Here is a 21,948-nt window from a genome sequence, read left to right on the forward strand (position 1 = left end):
GAACAGTGGCCCTTCCCTCTCTCCCTCCCCCTTCAGTATATTCTGGCACTACTTGAAAATTCAGTATCAGAGGGGTAGCTGTGTTAGTCTGGAACTGTAAAAGCAGCAAAGAGTCCTGTGGCACCTTATAGACTAACAGACGTTTTGGAGCATGAGCTTTCATGGGTGACACATGCATCCGATGAAGTGGATATTCACCTATGAAAGCTCATGCTCCAAAATGTCTGTTAGTCTATAAGATGCCACAGGACTCTTTGGTGCTTTTGAAAATTCAGGATAATTTTGTCCATTTTTGTAGTGACTGGCCGGTGCTATTCCAAAAATGGGTGGAGGCTGGGCCAAGTGAGGGCACTTAGTGGAGTAGCTGATTCAACCAAGCAGGTCCCCTCTCCCAGAGTGAATCCCTCCAGCATACAGATATCTGTGCTGGTGAACTGGGGTGAGTCATATACATTTCTGCTGTTTCATTCCCAGTTTCAGCTTTTCAGACAGATAAGAGTTTTTCAGTTTTGTGACAAAAGCACATTTCTATGGGATGGGAATTCCTTGTCACTCCATGACCCCTAATGGAGAACTTAGTAAGTTTCAGGGAAAACATAGGATTCACTGTGCTTGTACAGAGACCCCCACGCCTGTCCACCCCCCAGGAAACATGAAGTCTATCAAGGATTTAAAGTTTGGCAAGAATGACACAGAATATCTTTAACTAAAACAAAGCTCATGACATGACTAAGTGTGCTCTTCCAATCTAAACAACTGTAAATTTTCATTTTGCCTTGGAAGTGCTGTGGAATGGTTTGGAAACTTTAAAACACTAATTAACTGTTTAAAGTCTGGCAATGTATTGTCTGTTTTTCCCCCATTGGATACCTAAACTGTACCTGCAAAACATAGGAATGAACAAATGAAATTTGCAAGCACAACAGGAAAATTGCATATAAAAATGTGTTTGCACATACGATTACAATGGGTATATGAGTCTGTATATTTTGTGGGCACAACTTAAGTCTTTTTTTTTTTCTCTTTTTCTGCTTTTGTTTTTAAATCTTGGCCTCAATGTTAGCAATAAATACAATTTAAAAAAATAATAATTCTGTAATCTGTTCCTTCGCTTACCTGTCAAGTCATGCATTCAGGAGTGTGATCCTTCAGCCTTTGAAAGCAATGACAAACCTCCTAATTTACTTTATTGAGAAGAGATTTCTAAAAACCTACAACAGAACACAGGAACTGCCTGCTCTTAGGTGTGTTTGAGGTCAAAAATTGCTGCAACAAAAGCACAAATCCTGAACTCATAACATCACAGAACAATAAAAAGAACTGACTTTACAGTATTGTGTTATAAGATGTAGTAGCATATTCAATAATTTTAAGCCATACACTTACAAAAGCTCTGTACCTTAGCTCATCCTCCTGAATTTATGCTTAGGCAATTCATTGATTGCAGGTACTGTCTATTGCTTTGTGTACCACAAATTGAAGAGGATATTTCTTAATTAACTAGTCTAAGTTCAAAGGGTGCAAAACCAAACCAAAAAAGTTTCACACCTGAAACTCTTTTCCTGAAATGTTATTTGCCATACTCCGAGATTCATGTTAATCATTTACCATATTTTAAGATTACAAAATTCCATTGAAAAATTACCAGGCATTATTTTTCCTTTTTTCTTTCTGTGTTCCAAAAGTCAATAAAAACATTAGAATAGCCTCACAAACAGGCTATATCTGGCTAAATATTGCCACTGAACACAGATCCCTGAACGATGGGGTCTAGCCTGTCTGATATGAATTTTACTTTTTGTATAAATAGTGGTTTTTAAATGTGTGTGATTCTGAAACATGTATTTTCCCCATATTATTCTAGGCTACATGCAAAGGGCCTACTGTTATTTCCATGTTGATGAGGTCCTAATGGAAGTGCTGCTCATAGATATTAGACTGGAGAGGGAACTTTGTTGTAGCTGAGATATTGGCTCCTGGTTCCCAGTGCAACACAGAGTTGCAAAGGATAATTCCAGCATCTGGAGATCAGGGCATAAAGACACCCACATCTACATCCCTTCCAGGAATGCCCCTAGAGCAGGAGCTAAGGGTGTTTTCTTGTAGCTGGTAAGCCATCTCTATGCATCCTGAGGTACCCTTTACACAAGGGTAATCCTAAAGGATGCATTTAAGGCAACTTTCTTGGTACTTTATACCATCACTTTGGTGCAGAGCAACTTGAGTAGATCAAACTTAGGACACAGCAGCTAATGGCTGTGGGATGAGTATTTCCAAATGATATGATCATCTTAAATTACTGTGTACACTTCTATCTGTGAGAGACAGATTCAGAATAAGATGGCTTCAGAAACAGAATATTCTTTGACTCAGTGTTTACAGGCATGCATCGCTCGAAGGAATTGTAGCCATCTTGTCTAAAGGCAGACAGCTCCACAAGAAAATGCAGGGAGAGAAGAAGGGCTAAAAATGAATGATGGGGATATTCACTAACTTCAAGGATGACTTGAAAAATGTTCCAGGCACCTACTAGCTGTAAGATTAAACCTGTTGGACAGAGGAAGATATGAAGTCCAAGGCTAGGTCCAGAGGCAGCATCCTTATGAAGGTCAGCATCCATGTCATTGCCCTGCTGCTAGAAAGGGGGAAGGTGCTCTCTCTAGGCACCACTTGGTGGTTCCATCTTTCCTTCTCTGCCTTAGGGTAGTATATTTCTGATAAACTTGCTCTAATCCCTCCGTCCCCAACTGCCTGTGTCCTCTCTTTCCTTCGCAACCTCTTGGATGCTGTGTTGGCAGAAGTCTCTGCTGCTCTACCTCTACCCCAGAGCCCTCTGGCTACAAAGAGAGATGGAAAGAGGTCTTGGTTACTCTTCCCCTAACTTCTGTGTCCTTGGTTGATCTTCCCAGTTAATAATTCCTATGACTGCCTCTGCTGCTGCTCCTAGATTTCCCATGCAGCATGAAACTGAGGTGAGTCTTTGCTGTTTGACTGCTGCTGCCCACAGGGTTATGACTAGTGACTGGTTTCCTTAATTCTCTGGCAACGTCTATACTATGAGCTAAGAGTGTGATTCCCAGTCTCACGTAGGTATACTTCACTAAGTCTCATTGCACTATCATCATATAAAAAGCAATGTTGCCATGGTAGGAGGGGTAGCAGCCACGGAGGCACAGCTGAGCCATATATGTCTGGGTCCAATCCAAAATTACCAAGTTTCTTTTTTTTTAATTCTTCTAGACTTGCTAATGTACATCTCAGAGACCTGCAAACCTATGAGCAGCAAAGATTCATGGAAATAATGCTGCTTCTCGTAACATTTTGAAGATTTTCTTTGCGACCATAGAGGCTTAGAAACTGCTTATTTAAAAATAAAGTTTACAGTCTTCAGAAATTGATCTCACTTAGGATCTCAAGTACCTACTTTTTTAAAATCCTGACTCTGTATCAGTCTATACTGTGCATGTGCAAGTAGTGTTTTTTATTCCTAGATCTCAAAGTGACTTGTAAAGGTTATTATTTCCATTTAGGTGTAAATGAGAGACAGAGAGGTTAACTGACCTACCACCAATACACAGCAAGACAATGGTAGCGTTAGGACTGGAATCCAAATCCAGCTCGCTAGCAATGCTTTCTACAGTATTTATCTAGATGTGTGCGTTTAACTCTTACGCTTTGATCTCTTTCAGTGAAACTGCCAGAACACTTCATTCAAGTTGACAGTGTTCCTTAAAATAAGGACGTTTTTAAATTAGCCATTTAAAAAAAAAAAAAAAAAAGTCTAGAAATTTTAAATGGGGGAATAAATCTGAATGGTTCTGGGAGTGGATTTTACTTCCTTACCATGTTGACAGAAGTCTCTTTGGTGGGCCCAAGAGCAGCAATACCAAACCCGTTCGATCCTGCTCTCCCCCATTACCATTCTCTTTGTGCATGCATCTGCCCGATACCTCTTCAGTTCAGTTGCAGGTTTGCTGCTCTTCTTGCTGTTAAGCACCCTCTTTCACATCCTGTGGAGGTGCATGCAGCTGAGATCCCATCAGAGCAAAGTGTGAGAGTGATGCAAGTGACCATCAATAAAATAGTGAAACAGATTAAATTCATATAACTGTCAACTGCACAAAGTACAGGGGAAAAACAGAGGAAAAATGTTTTTCTCTTAATGTTTCCTTTCTAGTAATCTGAGGGATTACTTGTAAAAATAGCAGATACACAGGTTTTCATAAGGAAATGTGATTTTTTTTTTTCAAGTTAGTGTTCCTTTACTCTGAAATTCTGTCCTTTTGTTACACCTGTGCTATCCTATTGGGAAATTGGGTGTAGCAGAAATTAATTTAAAGGCATAGATGCAACTCCCTTGAAACAGCCAGTATGTCTACACTGTCTTGTAAACCTGGGTCTGTAGGACCTGGCCTTTTGGACTCAGTGTTTCCAAACCTGTGCTTTAGCATCTACACTGTATTGTAAACCTGGGTTTACAATTGCTGGACCTGGGTCTCATGGCTGTGCTGGTGTGTCCACCTTCTGACTTGGGTCTGCCACTTGAGCTACATCTAGACTGCAGAACAACAGGGCTTGGACCCAAGTGATAGTGGGTCAGACGATGACCCACAATGCTAGCTGAGTCCTGGGTCCTGAGTGCTTGCTGATCCAAGTCAGATTGATTTGTGTGTGGACAAAAGGGGAGCTTGGGCTCAAACCTGAGTCAGGGCTTGGATTTAGTGTGCAGTGTGGACATATCTTGATAGCTTAATTTACCCTGTACTGTATTGTTTATGCTGGAATGCAAGCAGGAAAGAACTCATGCTGACTTTCAGATTCCAGGAGGAGTTTGCAGGATTGGCAATTAGAACAAACCTTTTTCCCAATTGGAAAGTGAGCAAGAAGTGTTAGACACAATCATAATGGAAACCCTCCTGCTCCGTGCCATTTTTGCAATACTTTTTCAGTGTGCATCTGCACTTTCAGTCAAAATAAACTAGGAAACTGTCTGTTATCTGGGGCAGTTGCTGGCTGTCCTACTTATGGGAATGAAACTGTCTGGCCTGTCAAATAAAATAGAAGGGTGAAGGCAAGGGAAAAACCTGTAGTCTTCTTCCAAAGTGTTGCCACATAATGGCTATTATGGACCATAGTAACTACAGAGAGGCCCAGATAAGGAGTTGGTGTATTTAAGTCTTTCAAACAAGATTGGAGGTCTTTCTAAAAGCTATACTCTAGTTCCCCAGAAGTTTCTGGTCTTGATACAGGAATGACTGGGTGAAATTCTGTAACCTCTGTTATGTAGGCTACATGATCATAAATTCCCATTCTCACTTTCAACTTGATGTACTCATTTATTAAACAATCTGAGAGGGTACACGTTGATGGTTATGTTTTTGGCTTGCCATCCTAAGAGTGTGCCCTCCAGAAAGTAGTGCATTCACTTCTTCAGTATGTGTGATAATTATGACTTGTGTGGGGAATTCTTCTTCTTTGTATGTGTGGCTGGATATATGCAGTTTAACCTGCTACACTTAGGCATATGCACATAATAAAAACTATGTGGTTCTCAAGCCAAAATTTGGCCCTTCTTGTTTAAAATATCTTTTGGCATACATCAGTTCTAACTAAGCCAATAGAAACTTGCTCTTAACTTTGGCTGTATAGTAAGTCAGTCTTGTCTGGACTCTGTTGGTGAAGTGGCAGGAAAATTCTCCGTTTTTTACAGAGCCTACTCATAAAAATGTTTCTTATTTTTTGGAATAAGATATTTTTTAAACTGTTTTATTTAGGCTTTTCATTTTAAAGTTTTAGAATAGACTTATAACTAAATAATAAATACTTTGTGAATGAAAACATGTCCATAAATGTAACTGTTATAAGAGATCATATTGAAACAAATTTAGCAATGGCATTAATAATCTAGCCAGTCTATTTTGGGTATCAATAAATCAGTTTCAAGTTTTCCCTCCTCCTCATTCCAAATGAATTAATCTTTTAAGCCAGTGGTAACAAGCCTTTCAATTGCCAGTCGTTAATTTTATGATTGGAAAACAGAACTTCTGAGGCCCTGGAGTCGTCAGCAAAAAGATCTTTAGACCTCATTTGTTAACAGTCTTCCATGTGTTTAACTATCACATGGAAAACCCCAACTGGAGTTTTAGGGCCTTCTCCTCTTTCTTGCTATTTTCACTCCTGACTATTTCTAACAAAATAGACTCTAGCTATATTCATAACCAACAATAACATTAATAAAAAATCTGGAAGAAGTTTTGTCTATTCAGCTTGCACATGCTGTCCACCCATCCTGTTGATGATTGACATTCATTATCTTTCTTGGCAGGTGTGTGTGTAGGAGTAGTCATGTTACACACGCTGTAACATTTCATTCTGGGAAATGTTTAAGAAATACATACAAGAACTCTGCAAGCAAATTACCTGTATTATTCATACTGGAGTCTACATCTATAGTAGGGACTCTCATAAATGAATATAAGAAATTCACTGGACCAAATTCATTTTTGGTTTAACTCCATTGATTACAGTGATTACAAGGGATTAATTTGGCCAATTTTTGTCTATTTAGTCATACAGGCCAATACGCCATATTAAAAACTCTTAAGGGAAATGGCAACAGCAGAATCGATCCGTTTCATGTAACTAGCAATCTTCTCCTTACTTCTGCTGAAGGCACTTTGTCCCTCTTGGTTCTTCTTGGCCTTAGTGCAGCGTTCAGTATTGTGGATCACTTTCTCCTGTGGTTTCTGCCTGTAAACTTTCTGCTCTTACCTGTCAAACAACTCTTCTGCTAGAACTGGCTGCATCTCAGTGAATCCCATCAAGGTTTAGGTCTGAGACTCTTTTCTCTTCTATCCAGCTTCTCCCTACCTTTTCTGTTAGTTACCACACTTATGCTGATGATCAGCCATTCTATACCTTTGGTACCTTTAATGACTTCTCTCTGTTCCTCTCTCTGTCTGTCATGACCAAATAAACTTCTGACTTCATCTCTGCTTCTGAAGACGTTGAAGAGAGAAGGGATTCTCTTGAGCAAGAAAATCCTCAAATGCAACTCCATCCCCTTAATTTCTTCCTCCAACATCTTGGCATCGTCCTGGGCCCTCTTATTCCTGCAGATCTGTCTATCACCAGCTTCAGAACCCTGCCAGTGCACTGCCTTGACTGAAATCCTCATCTGTGCTGTTTTCTCCCATCCTTTCAATCTGTAGTGCCACTTTCTTCGTGGCGTCCAAGTTCCAGCTCTCTAGATTTCAGCACGTGGAGAATGCTGCTGTCCATCTTTTCACAAATGCAAAGAAGTTTGATGGTAACAAAGAACAACACTGCCCTGCCTTGCACTTATTTCAGGTCTAGTCCAAATTTACCATGTTTCTTTTTTTAAAGTACACCTTATAGACTAGTTTTTGCTCTTTTTAGTTTTCCTGATGTTCCTTCCACTTACCTAGCACTGACATCCTCTTTGTTCCTTCAGGCAATTTCTCTTTTGTTGCTAGAACCTTCTCTGCATCTCTTGCCATCTAAAATTATGTTCCTGTCTCTCTTCAATTTATCAATACTCTGTCATCTGATAATGCGCATTTTCTCCCTTTCGAATATGTGTTAATTTCTCTCTCTGCATTATTATTATTATTTTATTATATTTTATAATAAAACATTTTGGATACAGCTTGTATAAAATAAAAGGCAGATCAAGCTTCTATTTAAGTCTTTGTGAGTTTTGCCACTAACTTAGAATATGACCTTAAGGTCTTATCCTGCTCACATTTTTATTAGACATTGATCTATTTTGTTTATACTAATAGTTCCAAAGCTGTTATCAAGTAAGCATCAGTTATGCAGGGAGCTCTTGCTAGTTGCTTGTGGAGAGTTGGCTGATTGTGTAATGCTGGTTCTCCTCCTTGAATCGAGCTGCTAAGATCACATTAAAAGAAGCTAAAATATTAAATACTTTCTCAATATTATTTTTAGTGTGAGCTGTTTTAACTGTCACAAGGATTTTATTCTGGAAGGAGAAGTGGCCTGCATGACGATGAATGGGAAGGAGGTGATCTGTGAGACAATATCTTTATTAAGGTGTGGTTAATGCTATGGAAAAGTTAGAGAACCCCTGGTTTATACAAAGTTAAAATCTTGAATGAAAAACAAGTGTCTCTTAAAGCAGCATGCACCTATTATAATGGATGCAAGATTGTGTATTATTATACTATCCACAGTGTATTGGTGGATCTCATGTGCAGTAATTTATTACATTTGCACTTACTGACTTTGTTGCCAGTACAAATTGCAGTTTTAACATTTGGACCATATGAAACTAAGATGCTGTCTTCCAAAATTTTAGCCTTAATATCTCTGCCGGCTTCTGTGCAAATTGATTGTGACATTTGCTGGCAGTGGTGTTGATCACTGTGTCAGCTGCACACCAGTTTAAATATACTTCGCTGAGTACTGAAGAGCCATAAAATACAGTTTCCTAATGCTTCTTGTCAGGAAGAGACTCTGCTGCCACAGACATACGCTTGGATGTGAGAGTCACTTAGGCTACATCTATACTGCATACCTTACAATGGTGCGGCTGTGCCATCAGAGCCGTGCTGTTGTAAGGTACGCAGTGTAGCCACACTCTTCTGCCAGGAGAGAACTCTGCTAATGACAAAATAAACCCACTCCTAATGAGGGGAGGTAGCTTTGTCAGCAGGAGAGTGTTTTCCACCAACGAAGTGCTGGTCACACTGGCACTTTTCGTCATTAAAACTTTTTTTCACACCCCTGAGCGACAAAAATTTTTTAACAACGAAAGTACGGCCTTAGACTGAATATGCTGAAAGAGTCTGTTAATGTTGATGCTCAGAGAGGGCTAATTGACAGGCTCAAGAGGAACAGATCTCCTTTCAGAAGCAAACTGCCAATGTTCTGTATCAAAGGTTTGAGAGTAGTGAGAGTTGACATCGTGCTCTCCAAAAACACAGGCATGAAGCAATATGCTAAGCAGTGTAATGTTGGTTGGGAAGAATATTTCCAGTTTCTGAATATAGTCATTAAGATTTGTATAGGTGCTCTCTACTTGCCCGTATTCTATCCTGTTCTTCTCTTATTCATAAACTTTGTCATCAGTCTTAATCTGCTAAACAGTAGTTTATTTAATCAGAGTTTAAAATTAGGCATTTTACAGAGTTCCCACATACCATCATGAATCACTATTTGTTTTTATATTTCATTACAGCGGAAAACAGATGTGCCACTTCAAATGCACTAACATGCACAATGTGTCTTGCCCTGGGCCCAGAGTGTGGATGGTGTTCTCAAGAGGTGAGCTATTTATTTGTTTTATTTCCTTATTTTAGCCGCTTCTAACACACTTATGCAGATGAAGGAACTCCAGAATATGAAAAAGAAAGATATTGAGAAATAACAGGGAAAAATTATTTAGACTTCTTGGAGACAGCACCTGACAAATCATGTGAAATTTTTTTGGTTGCCAAAAGACAAAATGTTACTTTTTTTTATTTGGAAAATTACAATAATTTTTAAATAAAGTGCGAACCTTTTTGTGTTTTCCATCTACTTTATAGATAGCATTGGCAGACTAAAAGTAACTTTGGGGAGTTCAAAAGTTTTTGGCTTCAGCAATACAAAATTACTTATCAGTAATTTCTATTAAACACTCTCATCATATATCAGAAGCAAATCATTTTAATATCTGTGCTTATTACATTCCAGCAAGTTACTTTACTAATAATGTTTTGGTTTTGAATTGCTTGGAGTCAATTTGATTTCATCATATATCATTTCCTTTGTCACATATGGAAAAACTGATGCTTTTCTATTTTTGACACAAGAAACCTTCAGTTGTGACTTACCAGGGATTGTAATGCTTTTGTGATAAGTTGAGTTATTCTGAAATCAGTACTGTGTGGAAAACAGCGAGGTTTCTGTTTTTGACAACCAACCACTTAATTTCAATTTGTATATACCCAGTTATGAGTTTTCATGTCTCTGAAGGGTGTCAAGAGTGATTTGTAGGTTTTTATTTTATTTTATTTTATTTTATTTTATTTGCAAGATTGTTTACTGTCAATTAGAAGTTCACAAAAACTTTTAAGGACATGTTTAGGCAATTAGTAATAGCGTAAGATGTCATTGCTGACTTCACAAGGGTTTGTTTATTTTGATGCTCACATTGCAGCCAATGGGTTTCTTTCTCTCCACTTCATGCCAGCATAATTTTAGAGGCTGAATGGTGGGTCAGTTAAAATACTACATTATTACATTTAATCTTTGTGTATTTTTCCATATTGTTTTGTTACAAAATCATTTTTAAACTTTCCATTTTGTATATGTAATTTTAAAGTGTATATTTTTATATTTCTTCAGTATACTACAAACATTGCTAATTTGATTGTTCTAAAGCTGCTAATTAGAACTGATGGTGCGATTTTTCTCTCTGTTCATGCACTGACTGCACCTTCTACAAGTGTATTTGTTACCCTTTCTCTTTCACTACGGGTATATGTACACTTTAAGGACTGTACCGGCATAGGTACAGTGCTGTAGCTTTGCCACCATAACCCATCACTGTATGAACACCACCTCCCTAAACAATGGTAGCTAGGTTAATCGGAATGTTCTTCTATTGACCTAGCTGCGTGTACACTGGGGGGTTAGGTCAGTATAGCTACGGCACTCGAGTGGATTTTTCACACCCCTGATCAACATAGCAATGTCAACCTACATTTTAAATGTAGAACAGGCCACTGTCTTTTACCCTTGTGCTATTTCTCATTGCCATGTGTGGTTGGTCATCTGAGTTGAATGTTATTGTTTCTGCTCTCTGGTTGAATGATTGTCCTGTTTTATTCTTTTGCTGAAGAGAATTCAGATAGTGACTAGCAAATAATGAATAACACTTTCAGTATGAATATTTTAGATGAATCATCATTCCTGTTTAAAATTCATTAAACGTTCTGGATTTGTCAACCCTTTCATAAATAACTGGTGGCATCCATACTCACGAACAACAATTATACCCAGAAATAATGATTTGCTACATTATTTGCACATAAACACACGCAAATTGAAACTATTTAACTAGCTCTCATATTGCTAAATGAAAAACTTTCTGGCATCAACAGTAATTATTACATTTTCTCTATGCCTGTTAAAACAATCTTTCAAAACTCCTTGTGTAAGAGAATTATTTTTGCAACCACGCCCTTTTTCTTTCCCATTTTATGTTTTCTGCACTTTTGTTAACTGTGCGCTACTGTGGGAGTATTTTATGAATTTCAGCAAAGAAAGCCTGGGTTTCTTTCTCAATAAAACAAAAATTAGGGATCCACTTCTGTTTGATATTTTTAAAAAAAGTTCTCATACATTTAGTTTGTTTTTTGAAAGCCACCTGTTTTGTGAAAGTAACCCATTAAAAAATCTGTGGCCCCAGAAGTTAATGGAGTAAGGTTCCAGAAAGATCATCTCATTCTATAGTTTGCTTAGTCTGACACGCAAGCCATCCCTAAGATTGTGGAATTGGGGAGCGGGAGAAACAAACCCAAACCCACCTCTGTCTAAAAGTTTTGGAACTATGTACAAGGGAGAGCTCCTTTACAAAAGCTCCCAGTTGCTGTTATCCACATCTTCCAATATTTTAACAATTTAAAACCACGGCTGTCAAGCAATTAAAAGAAGTAAATATGGGATTAATCGCACAATTGAACAATAATGAAACACCATTTCTTTAAATATTTTTTGACGTTTTCTACATGTTCAAATATATTGATTTCAATTACAACACTGAATACAAAGTGTACAGTGCTCACTTTATTTTTTATTATGAATATTTGAACTGTAAAAAAAAATAGTATTTTTCAGTTTACCTAATACAAGTAATGTAGTGCAACCTCTTTATCATGAAAGTTGAACTTACATATGTAGAATTATGTACAAAATATAACTGCATTCAAAAAGAAAACAATGTAAAACTTTAGAGCCTGCAAGTCCACTCATTCCTACTTCTTGTTCAACCAATCACTCAGATAAACAAGTTTTTTTACATTTGCAGGAGATAATGCTGCCTGCTTCTTGTTTACAATATCACCTGAGAGTGAGGTCACAAGATACTTACATGCCAGATTCACTAAAGATAAATATGTCTCTTCATGCTTCAACCACAATTCCAGAGGACACATGTCCATGCTGATGACGGGTTCTGCTCAATAACAATCCAAAGGAGTGCGGACTGATGCATGTTCATTTTCATCATCTGAGTCAGATGCCACCAGCAGTTAAGGTTGATTTTCTTTTTTGGTGGTTTAGGTTCTGTTATTTCTGCATCAGAGTGTTTGCTCTTTTAAGACTTCTGAAGGCATGTTCCACACCTCATCCCTCTCAGATTTTGGAATGCGCTTTGCTTCTTAAACCTTCTTAAGCTGTGCTGTGGCTATCTTTAGACATCTCACATTGGTACCTTCTTTATGTTGTGTCAAATCTGCTGTGAAAGTCTTCTTAAAATGAACAACATATGCTGGATCATCATCCGAGACTGCTATAACATAAAATATATGGCAAAATGCGGGTAGAACAGACCGGGCGACATACAATCCTCCCCAAGGAGTTGAGTCACAAATTTTACACATTATTTTTTTAACAAACATCATCAGCATGGAAGCATGTCCTCTGGGATGATGGCTGAAGCATGAAGGGGCATATGACTGTTTAGCATATCTGGCACATAAATACCTGGCAATGCCGGCTACAAAAGTGCCATGTGAATGCTTGTTCTCAATTTCAGGTGACATTGTAAATAAGGAGCCAGCAGCATTATCTCTCATAAATGTAAACAAACTTTTTTGTCTGAACGATTGGCTGAATAAGAAGTAGGACTGTGTATACTTGCAGGATCTAAAGTTTTACATTGTTTTCTTTTTGAATGCAGTTATATTTTGTACATAATTCTAAATTTGTAAGTTCTACTTTCATGATAAAGAGATTGCATTATAGTACTTGTATGAGGTAAATTGAAAAATACTATTTTTATAGTGCAAATATTCATAAAAATAAAGTGAGCACTGTACACTTTGTATTCTGTATTGTAACTGAAATCAATATATTTGAAAATGTAGAAAAATATGCAAAAATATTTAATACATTTAAATTGGTATTCTGTTGTTTAACGGGGGGATAGCTCAGTGGTTTGAGCATTGACCTGCTAAATCCAGGGTTGTGAGTTCAATCTTTGAGGGGTCCACTTAGGGATCTTGGGCAAAATCAGTACATGGTCCTGCTAGTGAAGGCAGGAGGCTGGACTTGATGACCTTTTAAGGTCCCTTCCAGTTCTATGAGATAGGTATATCTCCATATATTATTATTATTATTATTTATTATTATATTATAACAGTGCAATTAAAACTGTGATTAATCGTGATTAATTTTGTTGAGTTGATTGCATGAGTTAACTGCAATTAATCGACAGCTCTATTTAAAACACTTCCTGCCTCATACACAGGCAACCACAAAACAAGAGGTTACTGGCCTCACTATATAGGAGGAACAGATGGGCTCTGCAGTTTGTAGATTTTTAATGGGCCAGAAGGGACCATTAAATCATATAGTCTGTCATCCTGTATTGTATGGGTCATAGAACTTCACCCCTGTTTTTAGCACAGTACAGCTCATCCAGAGTTGTGCAATTGCTAGGAAGACATAGTAGGCTTCCTCGTCAGCAAACACTCAAATAACCCTTCATACTAGGGTGACCAGATGTCCCGATTTTATAGGGACAGTTCCAATTTTTGGGTCTTTTTCTTATATAGGCTCTTATTACCCCCCACCTCCTGTCCCAATTTCGAACTTGCTGTCTGATCATCCTACTTCATACCCCCTACAAAAGACTTTTCAAAAATCAGTGGGAGCTGCTGAGTTTCCAGCACACTTGAAAATCTGGCCACTTGTTGAGCAACTAACCATAGATATTGGTCCTAATTTTGGAAATATTGTCTTAAACAAAATTTCCAGTAGACTTTTTCTGAAAAATGAGCAGTATATTTTGAAGTAAAATAGTAAGTGTGGCTCACACTGCTTTGGTGGAACTGCTTTAGTGAACGTAGCACAAACGATTTTACAGTGACATAATGACAGTGCAAACCATCCTTTTTCCAAAGACAGCTTGTTCTAATAGTGCAAAATCCTCTCTCTGTTCAAAAAGTTTTGTCCTTTAAATCTAAAATTATTTTTAATTTAACTTCTATTTTAAATATTTGCTTGTTATTGTCCTTATTAAAAACGTGTGGCTTCCATGGCCTTGCACAACAGTCTTTGCAATTATAGTAGCATGTTCTATTGTTTGAAACACTTGTTATTTGGTAACTTGGTTTCCTTTGAAGATTGTATTTTTTTTAACTTAAAATGGTTTGTGCTTTTTGCCTCTTTTCAACCAGGATTTCATGGCAGGAGCAACACAGAAGGGACGATGCGACTTGGTTTTTAATTTAATAAAAAAAGGCTGCCAATCAGAATTTATAGAAAATCCCACCATTCGTGTAACAATACCCAGCGACCACAAGGCAAATACACAAGTAACACCAGGAGAGGTTTCCATCCAACTGCGTCCAGGTTTGGTTATCTAAAACATTGCTACTGTATTAAATCTAAACTAAATACAGGGACATTTCAATCCAGTTTGTGAGGCAATGGCTGTAATTGTTATTTAGAAGAATGAAACTATCTTTCATTTATAAAACTATTTGTAGAAGTATAACTGCAATGTTCATATGCGTATAGCTAAAAATTATATCTATTGGCAGCTATGCCCATTAACTCAGGATTAGGGCTGCCACTGAGTTTCACAAACAGTGACATGGAGGTGAAGGTGAAAACTTTTTGTGGTGTTTTGTCTCATTTTTATTTTTTAGCTGTTTCCATCCTCATCCACCAAGTTAATGTCAGGAATGGAGTTTTGCACTTGGAAATATGCAGGTTAAATTCCAGAGACTCTCAAAAGACAGGTTATAATTCTGTTGCTTGAATTATCCCAGAATTGGAAGAATGAAACCCACCTCATTAAACTAAATACCAAAACATTCTTTGGTCCATAATGTTGACTATCTAACAAAATTGTTACAAACTGACTTATTAGTTCATGCGCCTAAACACAAAAAAAGACATTTAGGATGTTTTTTGGATACACTCATCTTGAAATCAGATTTTTGCTTTTTTCTGTAGTGTAAATTTAATGCACATAAGTGCTAAGTGAGAATGCTGGAGTATATTGTGTTAGAATAGAAGACTGTACAGTAATAGGGTCGTTGTAAAAACCCTCATTGAATTTCCTGACTCTCATGCAATTTAAAATTTCAGTAGTATTATTGTAATATAGTTATTTTCCCACATTTAATCTAAACCATGCCAAAGCATATGACCATGTCATCCCATTTGTTGAAAACTACGCAGAAAGGGAAAAGATAATACAAAATATACCTATCTAGAAGCCACAAGACACCCCAGAAATTGCCTCGTCCAGAAGGAGAGGGGAGAATCTTGTGGCTTCATGGATGGGAGCAGTGGTTTTAGGTCTTCTAATCATGAACCGTCAAGAAGGCTCTGTATGGATGACCCCAACCTTGTGGATCCTGGAGCATAGCTTGGAATGCCTGCCCCTCTAGACTGCTCCCAGCCATCTTTCTATTCCTTCAGCCCCAAGCTCCTGGCTAGCTCAGTGGCCATGTTTAAATTCATCCCTGTGCCACAGCCATCTGCTCTACCCCTGTTCTCACAAGGGGATAGACGTCATGTATTAGAGATTAATACTGGTCTGAATAGCATTAATTTCCAGTGGAGTTATCAGTGGGAAAGTCCATGAGTTTCCAAGTGGTGCATGCTCTTTAGAGCAAGAGTTGCAACCCTGCTACATTCTTTCCTGGTAGCAATGTCTGAACCCCCACCAGCAAAACAATAGTACCAAAGAGATGTTGATACCTTAGAGGAAAGGGAGCTGCTCCTTTTTCTACACAATTTTCATATGCAGCTCACACAGGTGACATGTTTCCTCACCTTTCTGGCACCTGTGCATATTCAAAAGTAGCCACTTTGTTAAAGTGTGGGCTGGTCTACACTACGTGTTTAAACCGATTTTAGTAGCGTTAAACTGATTTAACGCTGTACCCGGCCACACTATGAAGCGCTTTATATTGATATAAAGGGCTCTTTAAATCAGTTTCTGTACTCCTCCCCAACGAGAGGAGTAGCGCTAAAATCGGTATTACCATATCGGATTAGGGTTGCTGTGGCCGCAAATCAACGGTATTGGCCTCCGGGCGGTATCCCACAGTGCAGCACAGGAAAAGCCCCACAGGAAAAGCCCCACAAACTTTTGAATTATATTTCCTGTTTGCCCAGCGTGGAGCTCTGATCAGCACGGGTGGCGATGCAGTCCCAAATCCAAAAAAAGCTCCAGCATGGACCGTACGGGAGATACTGGATCTGATTGCTGTATGGGGAGACAAATTCTGTTCTTCAGAGCTCCATTACAGAAGACGAAATGCCAAGCATTTGAAAAAAAAAATCTCCAGGCTACACAGTGCTCTCGTCGACAAGCATACCGGGAAAGCAGCCAAGATCAAAGTGGACCTTATGGAGGGAGTGGAGGGGTGTACTGTTGGACTCCAGCTATTCTACGTCCACAGGCAATCTCCAAAGTAGTTTGATTCTTGGTGAGTCTGCCAATGGCTGTGGCTCGTCAACCGCATTGTTTCTCGAGCGTGGTTGTACGGGGTATGGAGCTCATCAATTTATCCTCCGCCACCACGCGTGAAGAATAAGGGAAGTAAATAAATCAATATTCTTTGACTTATTTCAGAGTTGGTCACCCTTATGTCTACGAATGTGGAGTGGTAGGACGCGATGCTGCGGCAGTTGAAGAGCAGTTCCGCTCTCTTCGCCGCCTGCACTGGTCGGTTGCCAGACGCTACAGCATATATGCGATGACCTGATCCGTCATCCATCAGCCGTGAGTGCTCCTGGCTGGCCTTCAGGTTGAGGCTGGCGGTGGCGCGTCCTGGGTAAAATAGGAAGCTCAGTCGATTCATGATGGTCAAACCGTACCATACCATCATGCTCCAGATGCTGAGCTGGTGACGCTTCCCATCTAACCCGCCGCGCCTTTCGCAGTCATCGCAAGCGTCCCATTCAGTATGCCTGCTGTAAGGGAGTATAGACTCTAGTACGTTCGGGCATAGCGCGGGGGCTCCTCGTTCTGGCCCTCTGCCGACGCTTAATGTTCTGCCTGGGCTGTACAGCCTCCCTGAGAGGCGCCCTACCTTCCTCATTTATTTCCCTCGCACGCTCACAAGTCACTTGTTCTCGTTTTCCTGCATTTTTCTTTTTAAACCTAACTTCCATTTTTTTTGGGGGACCCCCAAAGCAATGATGCAGGGGACACTTGCCCACGGTAGCCCAGGAAGGTTGGGGGAGGAGAGAAGCGACGGTTGGTCGTCATGCAGGGCACCCCCCCGTGATATGGCAGTGTTAGCTCTCGCATTTCTCGCGGGATCTGACACGTGCCAGCCAGCTGTGCTCTCTGATACACTGGTTCTCTAGTAACACTTCGTGCCCCTATCATTCATCGGCGGGACTGCACTCTATTTTAGAGAACCATAAAGGAGGGATTGAGGCTCGGGAGTTCGATTCCCACGTTTTCAGCCTCTTGCGCCCTGGTGGCTTTGACTCTCACCAGGGGCACATGATAAGCAGCAGTACCGTTACAGGTCAGCAATGACAGATAACCATTCATCTTATTTGCCAATTTCATGGGCAGCAGACGGTACATGAGCCGACTGATAACCGTCTCTGCACATGCAAAAGCAAACGATGCTGCTGTGTAGCCTGCATAACGCCTTCGTTAGCAGCATCCAGTAACACCAGTGACAGTGAAAGAAAGCTGAATGGGCTCCATGGTGCCGTGCTATGCGTCTGCCAGGGCAATCCGAAAAAGGACGCGAAAGTCTCTGTCGTTTAGGAGGAAGAGAAGTGACGACATTTACCCAGAACCAACCGCGGACAATGATTTGCCCCATCAGCACGGATCCAACCCAGAATTCCAAAGGCGAGGGTCCGGGACATATGGGATAGTACAGAACAGCTACCACAGGCAACGCCTCGGAATTGACGCGCCTCGGGACGGACGCCGCGCAATTAATGTGCTTAGTGTTGCCACGTGCACTCAACTTTATACAATCTGTTTTACAAAACCAGTTTATGTAAAATCGGAATAATCTCGTAGTGTAGACATACCCTGAGTGTTGCTTGTTACGAAGCTTGGGACATCACCTGAGACTTTCAAAGGGGCCTAAGGGAGTTAGGCTTCCAAGTCCCATTGACTTTCAGTAGGAATTAGCTCCTTTTTCTATTTGCTCCCTTTGAAAATCCAAGCCATTATGTATGCTTCAGCTTTATTGTGCACTTCGGGTTCATAAATCATTAAATGGATTATGTGCACTTATATGAGCAGACTTTTTCACATGTATTATATTTAATAGGTAATCCAAGTGACTGTAAAAATACAGTAATTAGCATTTTACTTAACTGTTTCAGACCACGTCTGAGATAACACAATTGAATGAAAATTGATAATACTATATGCCTCTGCTGTGCATCCCAATGAAGTGGTACACCACTCTCTCACTGAACCTACCTCTCAGTTTATGGTCTGTCACAGTTATAAAATATGCCCCTTTTCTCTAAGAAAAGCCATATATTTCCGAATTAACACAACTTTAACTGCAAAACAATGCAATTCGTACTTCCCAAATAAATGGTATTGTTGGATCATGTTGGCTGTCAGTGCAAGAGTCATGGAGCAGAGATGAAAAATAGAAAATAAATGTTATAAACTGTGAGATTCTATTCCTTCTAAATATATTGGATAAACTCTGCAAAGTTAGACTTTTTTAGATACAATGCTTATAAAATTTACTCCTCTTTTATCTGGCGAAGAAATGGGAGGAAGTCTTTACAGATAGGGCAACTAGAATGAAACCCAGTGTAACAGTAGATTTTTAAAAGTGCATAATAGAAACTCATTGTCATAGACCCAGGTTAAACACTGACCATATTTGGGAGAAGCAGTGATATGAAATCATCTCCCACAGCTATATTCTCGCACATGTTCTGTCAGAACAAAGAGAAGAGTGTCCAATGTAAGTTGCGCTGCCCTTAGAGGATGCATCAATAAACCTATTTTATTTTTCCCGTTTTCATACAAGAATCTGAATGACGTGATATGTCTGTTTATTTTGCAGAGCTCATAATTTCTAGTACTGTAACATGAGGGTATAACTTGGAGTAGTGAAATGAAGAAAGAGAAGATTTAGGCTGAATATATGGAAGAGACTTTCTTATGGTGATATCTGTTAGGTCCTGTCTATGATACTAAAACAAACTTGTTTAAGCACTGCTTTGAAATATGGCTGGGACTCAACTTTGTTAAAATAATATTTCTTCTTTACTGAATAGACCAAACCATAATTTTTATATCTATACTGTGGAATTTTAACCTAGGGTGTTACCTGAGTTTAAACACTGTTCCTTAACAGGTTTGTAATCTAATTGGGTGGGGAGTATTTCACATAGGCCAGAAGAAACATTTCTATAATGCATTTGGGCCACAGCCATGTTTCACAGTCATGTTCAAACAGGATTATTTTTCTAATGTAGATGGTGGCCCTGAGCTTGTAAAAAGACTTTTGAGAGGAATGGTGGAAAACTGGATTGGACAAAGCAGTAGACAGTGAACACTGTAGATAGGGAACACCTGCCCTGCTAGGAGATAAACTAGATGTTCTGATATGTCCCTTCATTTGCTAGTTCCTGTTGGCCAAATTCTGTGGTCCCTGACTAAGGGAAACTCTCACCAGAAACTGCAGAATTTGGCACTCAACCTTAAAATTGCTGCTACTTCTTTTTCTGGTCTTTTCTGTTTTGTGTTCTTCCTTTTTCATCTAAATTTAGATTCTCCTATAAAAATAATCTTCCTTTGAGAATACATAATCTGTATTACTTATGAACCCGTACAATAAATTTATGAGCTAAAATTCCTAGATTGTAGATTTGTTTGGTTTTGTTTTTTTGTAGGGCTGTCAATGAATCACTCATGTGATTAACTCAAAAAGAAAATAATCACAATTACAAAATTAATTGCAATTAATCACACGGTTATGCAATAAAATATCAATTGAAATTTAATAAACATTTTGGATGTTTTTCTACATTTTCAAGTACATTGATTTCTATTACAGCACAGAATAAAAAGTGTACAGTGCTCCCTTTATATTATTTTTGATTCCCAATATTTGCACTATAAAAATGATAAAAGAAATAGTATTTTTCAATTCGCCTCATACAAGTACTGTAGTGCAATCTCTTTATCATGAAAGTTGAATTTAGAAATGTAGATTATTTTTGTTATATAACTGCATACAAAAACAAAACATTGTAAAACTTTAGTCCCTAAAAGTCCACTCAGTCCTATTTCTTGTTTGTCTTAGCAATTAGCTGAACAAGTTTACATTTACAGGAGACTCTTCTGCCTGCTTCTTATTTACAATGTCACCTGTAAGTGGGAACAGGCGTTCCCATGGCTTTTTTGTAGCTGGTGTTGCAAGGTATTTACGTCCCAGATATGCTAAACATTCATATGCTCCTTCATGCTTCTGCCACCATTCCAGGGAACATGCTGCCACTCTGATGATGCTTGTTAAAAACATAATGCATTAATTAAATTTGTGACTAAATTCCTTTAGGGGAGAATTATATGTCTCCTGCTCTGTTTAACTGCATTCTGCCATATATTTCATGTTATATCAGTCTCGGATGATGACCCATCACATGTTGTTCGTTTTAAGAAGACTTTCACAGCAGATTTGACAAACTACAAAGAAGGTACCAAGGTGAGATTTTTAAAAATAGCTACAGCACTGGATCCAAGGTTTCAGAATCTGAAGTGCCTTCCAAAATCTGAGAGGGACGAGGTGTGGAGCATGGTTTCAGAAGTCTTAAAAGAGCAATGCTCAGATGTGGAAACTACAGAACCTGAACCACCAAAAAAGAAAGTCAACCTTTTGCTAGTGGCATCTGACTCAGACGATGAAAATGAACATGTGTCGGTCCATTCTGCTTTGGATCATTATTGAGCAGAACACATCATCAACATGGACACATATCCTCTGGAATGGTGGTTGAATCAGGAAGGGACATGTGAATTTTTAGTGCATCTGGCATGTAAACATCTTCCAACACCAGCTACAACAGTGCCGTGCAAACTACTGTTCTCACTTTCAGGTGATATTGTAAACAAGAAGCGGGCAGCATGTGCTCCGGCAAATTGTAACCAAACTTGTTTGTCTGAGTTATTGGCTGAAGTAAGACTGACTGGACTTGTAGACTCTAAAGTTATACATTTATTTTATTTTTGAATAGGGTTTTTTTGGTACATAAGTCTACATTTGGAAGTTCAACTATCATGGTAAAGAGATTGCACTATAGTACTTGTATTAGGTGAATTGAAAAATATTTTCTTTTGTTTTTTTACAGTGCAAATATTTGAATAAAAATAAATATAAAGTGAGCACTGTACACTATGTATTCTGTTGTAATTGAAATCAGTATATTTGAAAATGTAGAAAACATCCAAAAATATTTAAATAAATGTTCTGTTATTACGTGATTAATCACGATAAATTCTTTTAATTGCTTGATGGCCCTATGTTTTGGGGGTTTTTTTGTTCACATTTACTAGCTGCTTGCAAAGGTGCCTAAAGTTGATATAGGGAATAACTACCCAGGTACCTCTGTACACCTAAACTTGCCCTTGAATGAATGGAAAGTCACTGTCTGACCAACTCAAATACTTGTGATCATGTGTCCTTCAACACCCTGTAGTCTACAGAAGGAGAATAGCCA

The 21,948-nt window shown here is 38.8% G+C and overlaps 1 protein-coding gene across 3 annotated transcripts in view; it reads left to right on the forward strand.

Annotated features, from left to right (window-relative positions):
• The window catches only part of ITGB8 (integrin subunit beta 8), an 86,875-nt gene that overhangs the window by 14,364 nt on the left and 50,563 nt on the right, over positions 1–21,948 (forward strand). For 2 of the 3 annotated variants that reach the window (XM_032766263.2, XM_032766272.2), the window contains exons 2-3: positions 9,224–9,309; positions 14,433–14,607. In XM_032766263.2, the coding sequence (XP_032622154.1) occupies positions 9,224–9,309; positions 14,433–14,607 (261 nt within the window). Of the gene's footprint in view, positions 1–2,878; positions 2,973–9,223; positions 9,310–14,432; positions 14,608–21,948 lie in introns of those variants that run through there. The other variant, XM_032766281.2, reaches the window with a different exon arrangement.

This window comes from Chelonoidis abingdonii, chromosome 2, assembly GCF_003597395.2.
Source record: "Chelonoidis abingdonii isolate Lonesome George chromosome 2, CheloAbing_2.0, whole genome shotgun sequence".
Taxonomy (NCBI): Eukaryota; Metazoa; Chordata; order Testudines; family Testudinidae; genus Chelonoidis; species Chelonoidis abingdonii.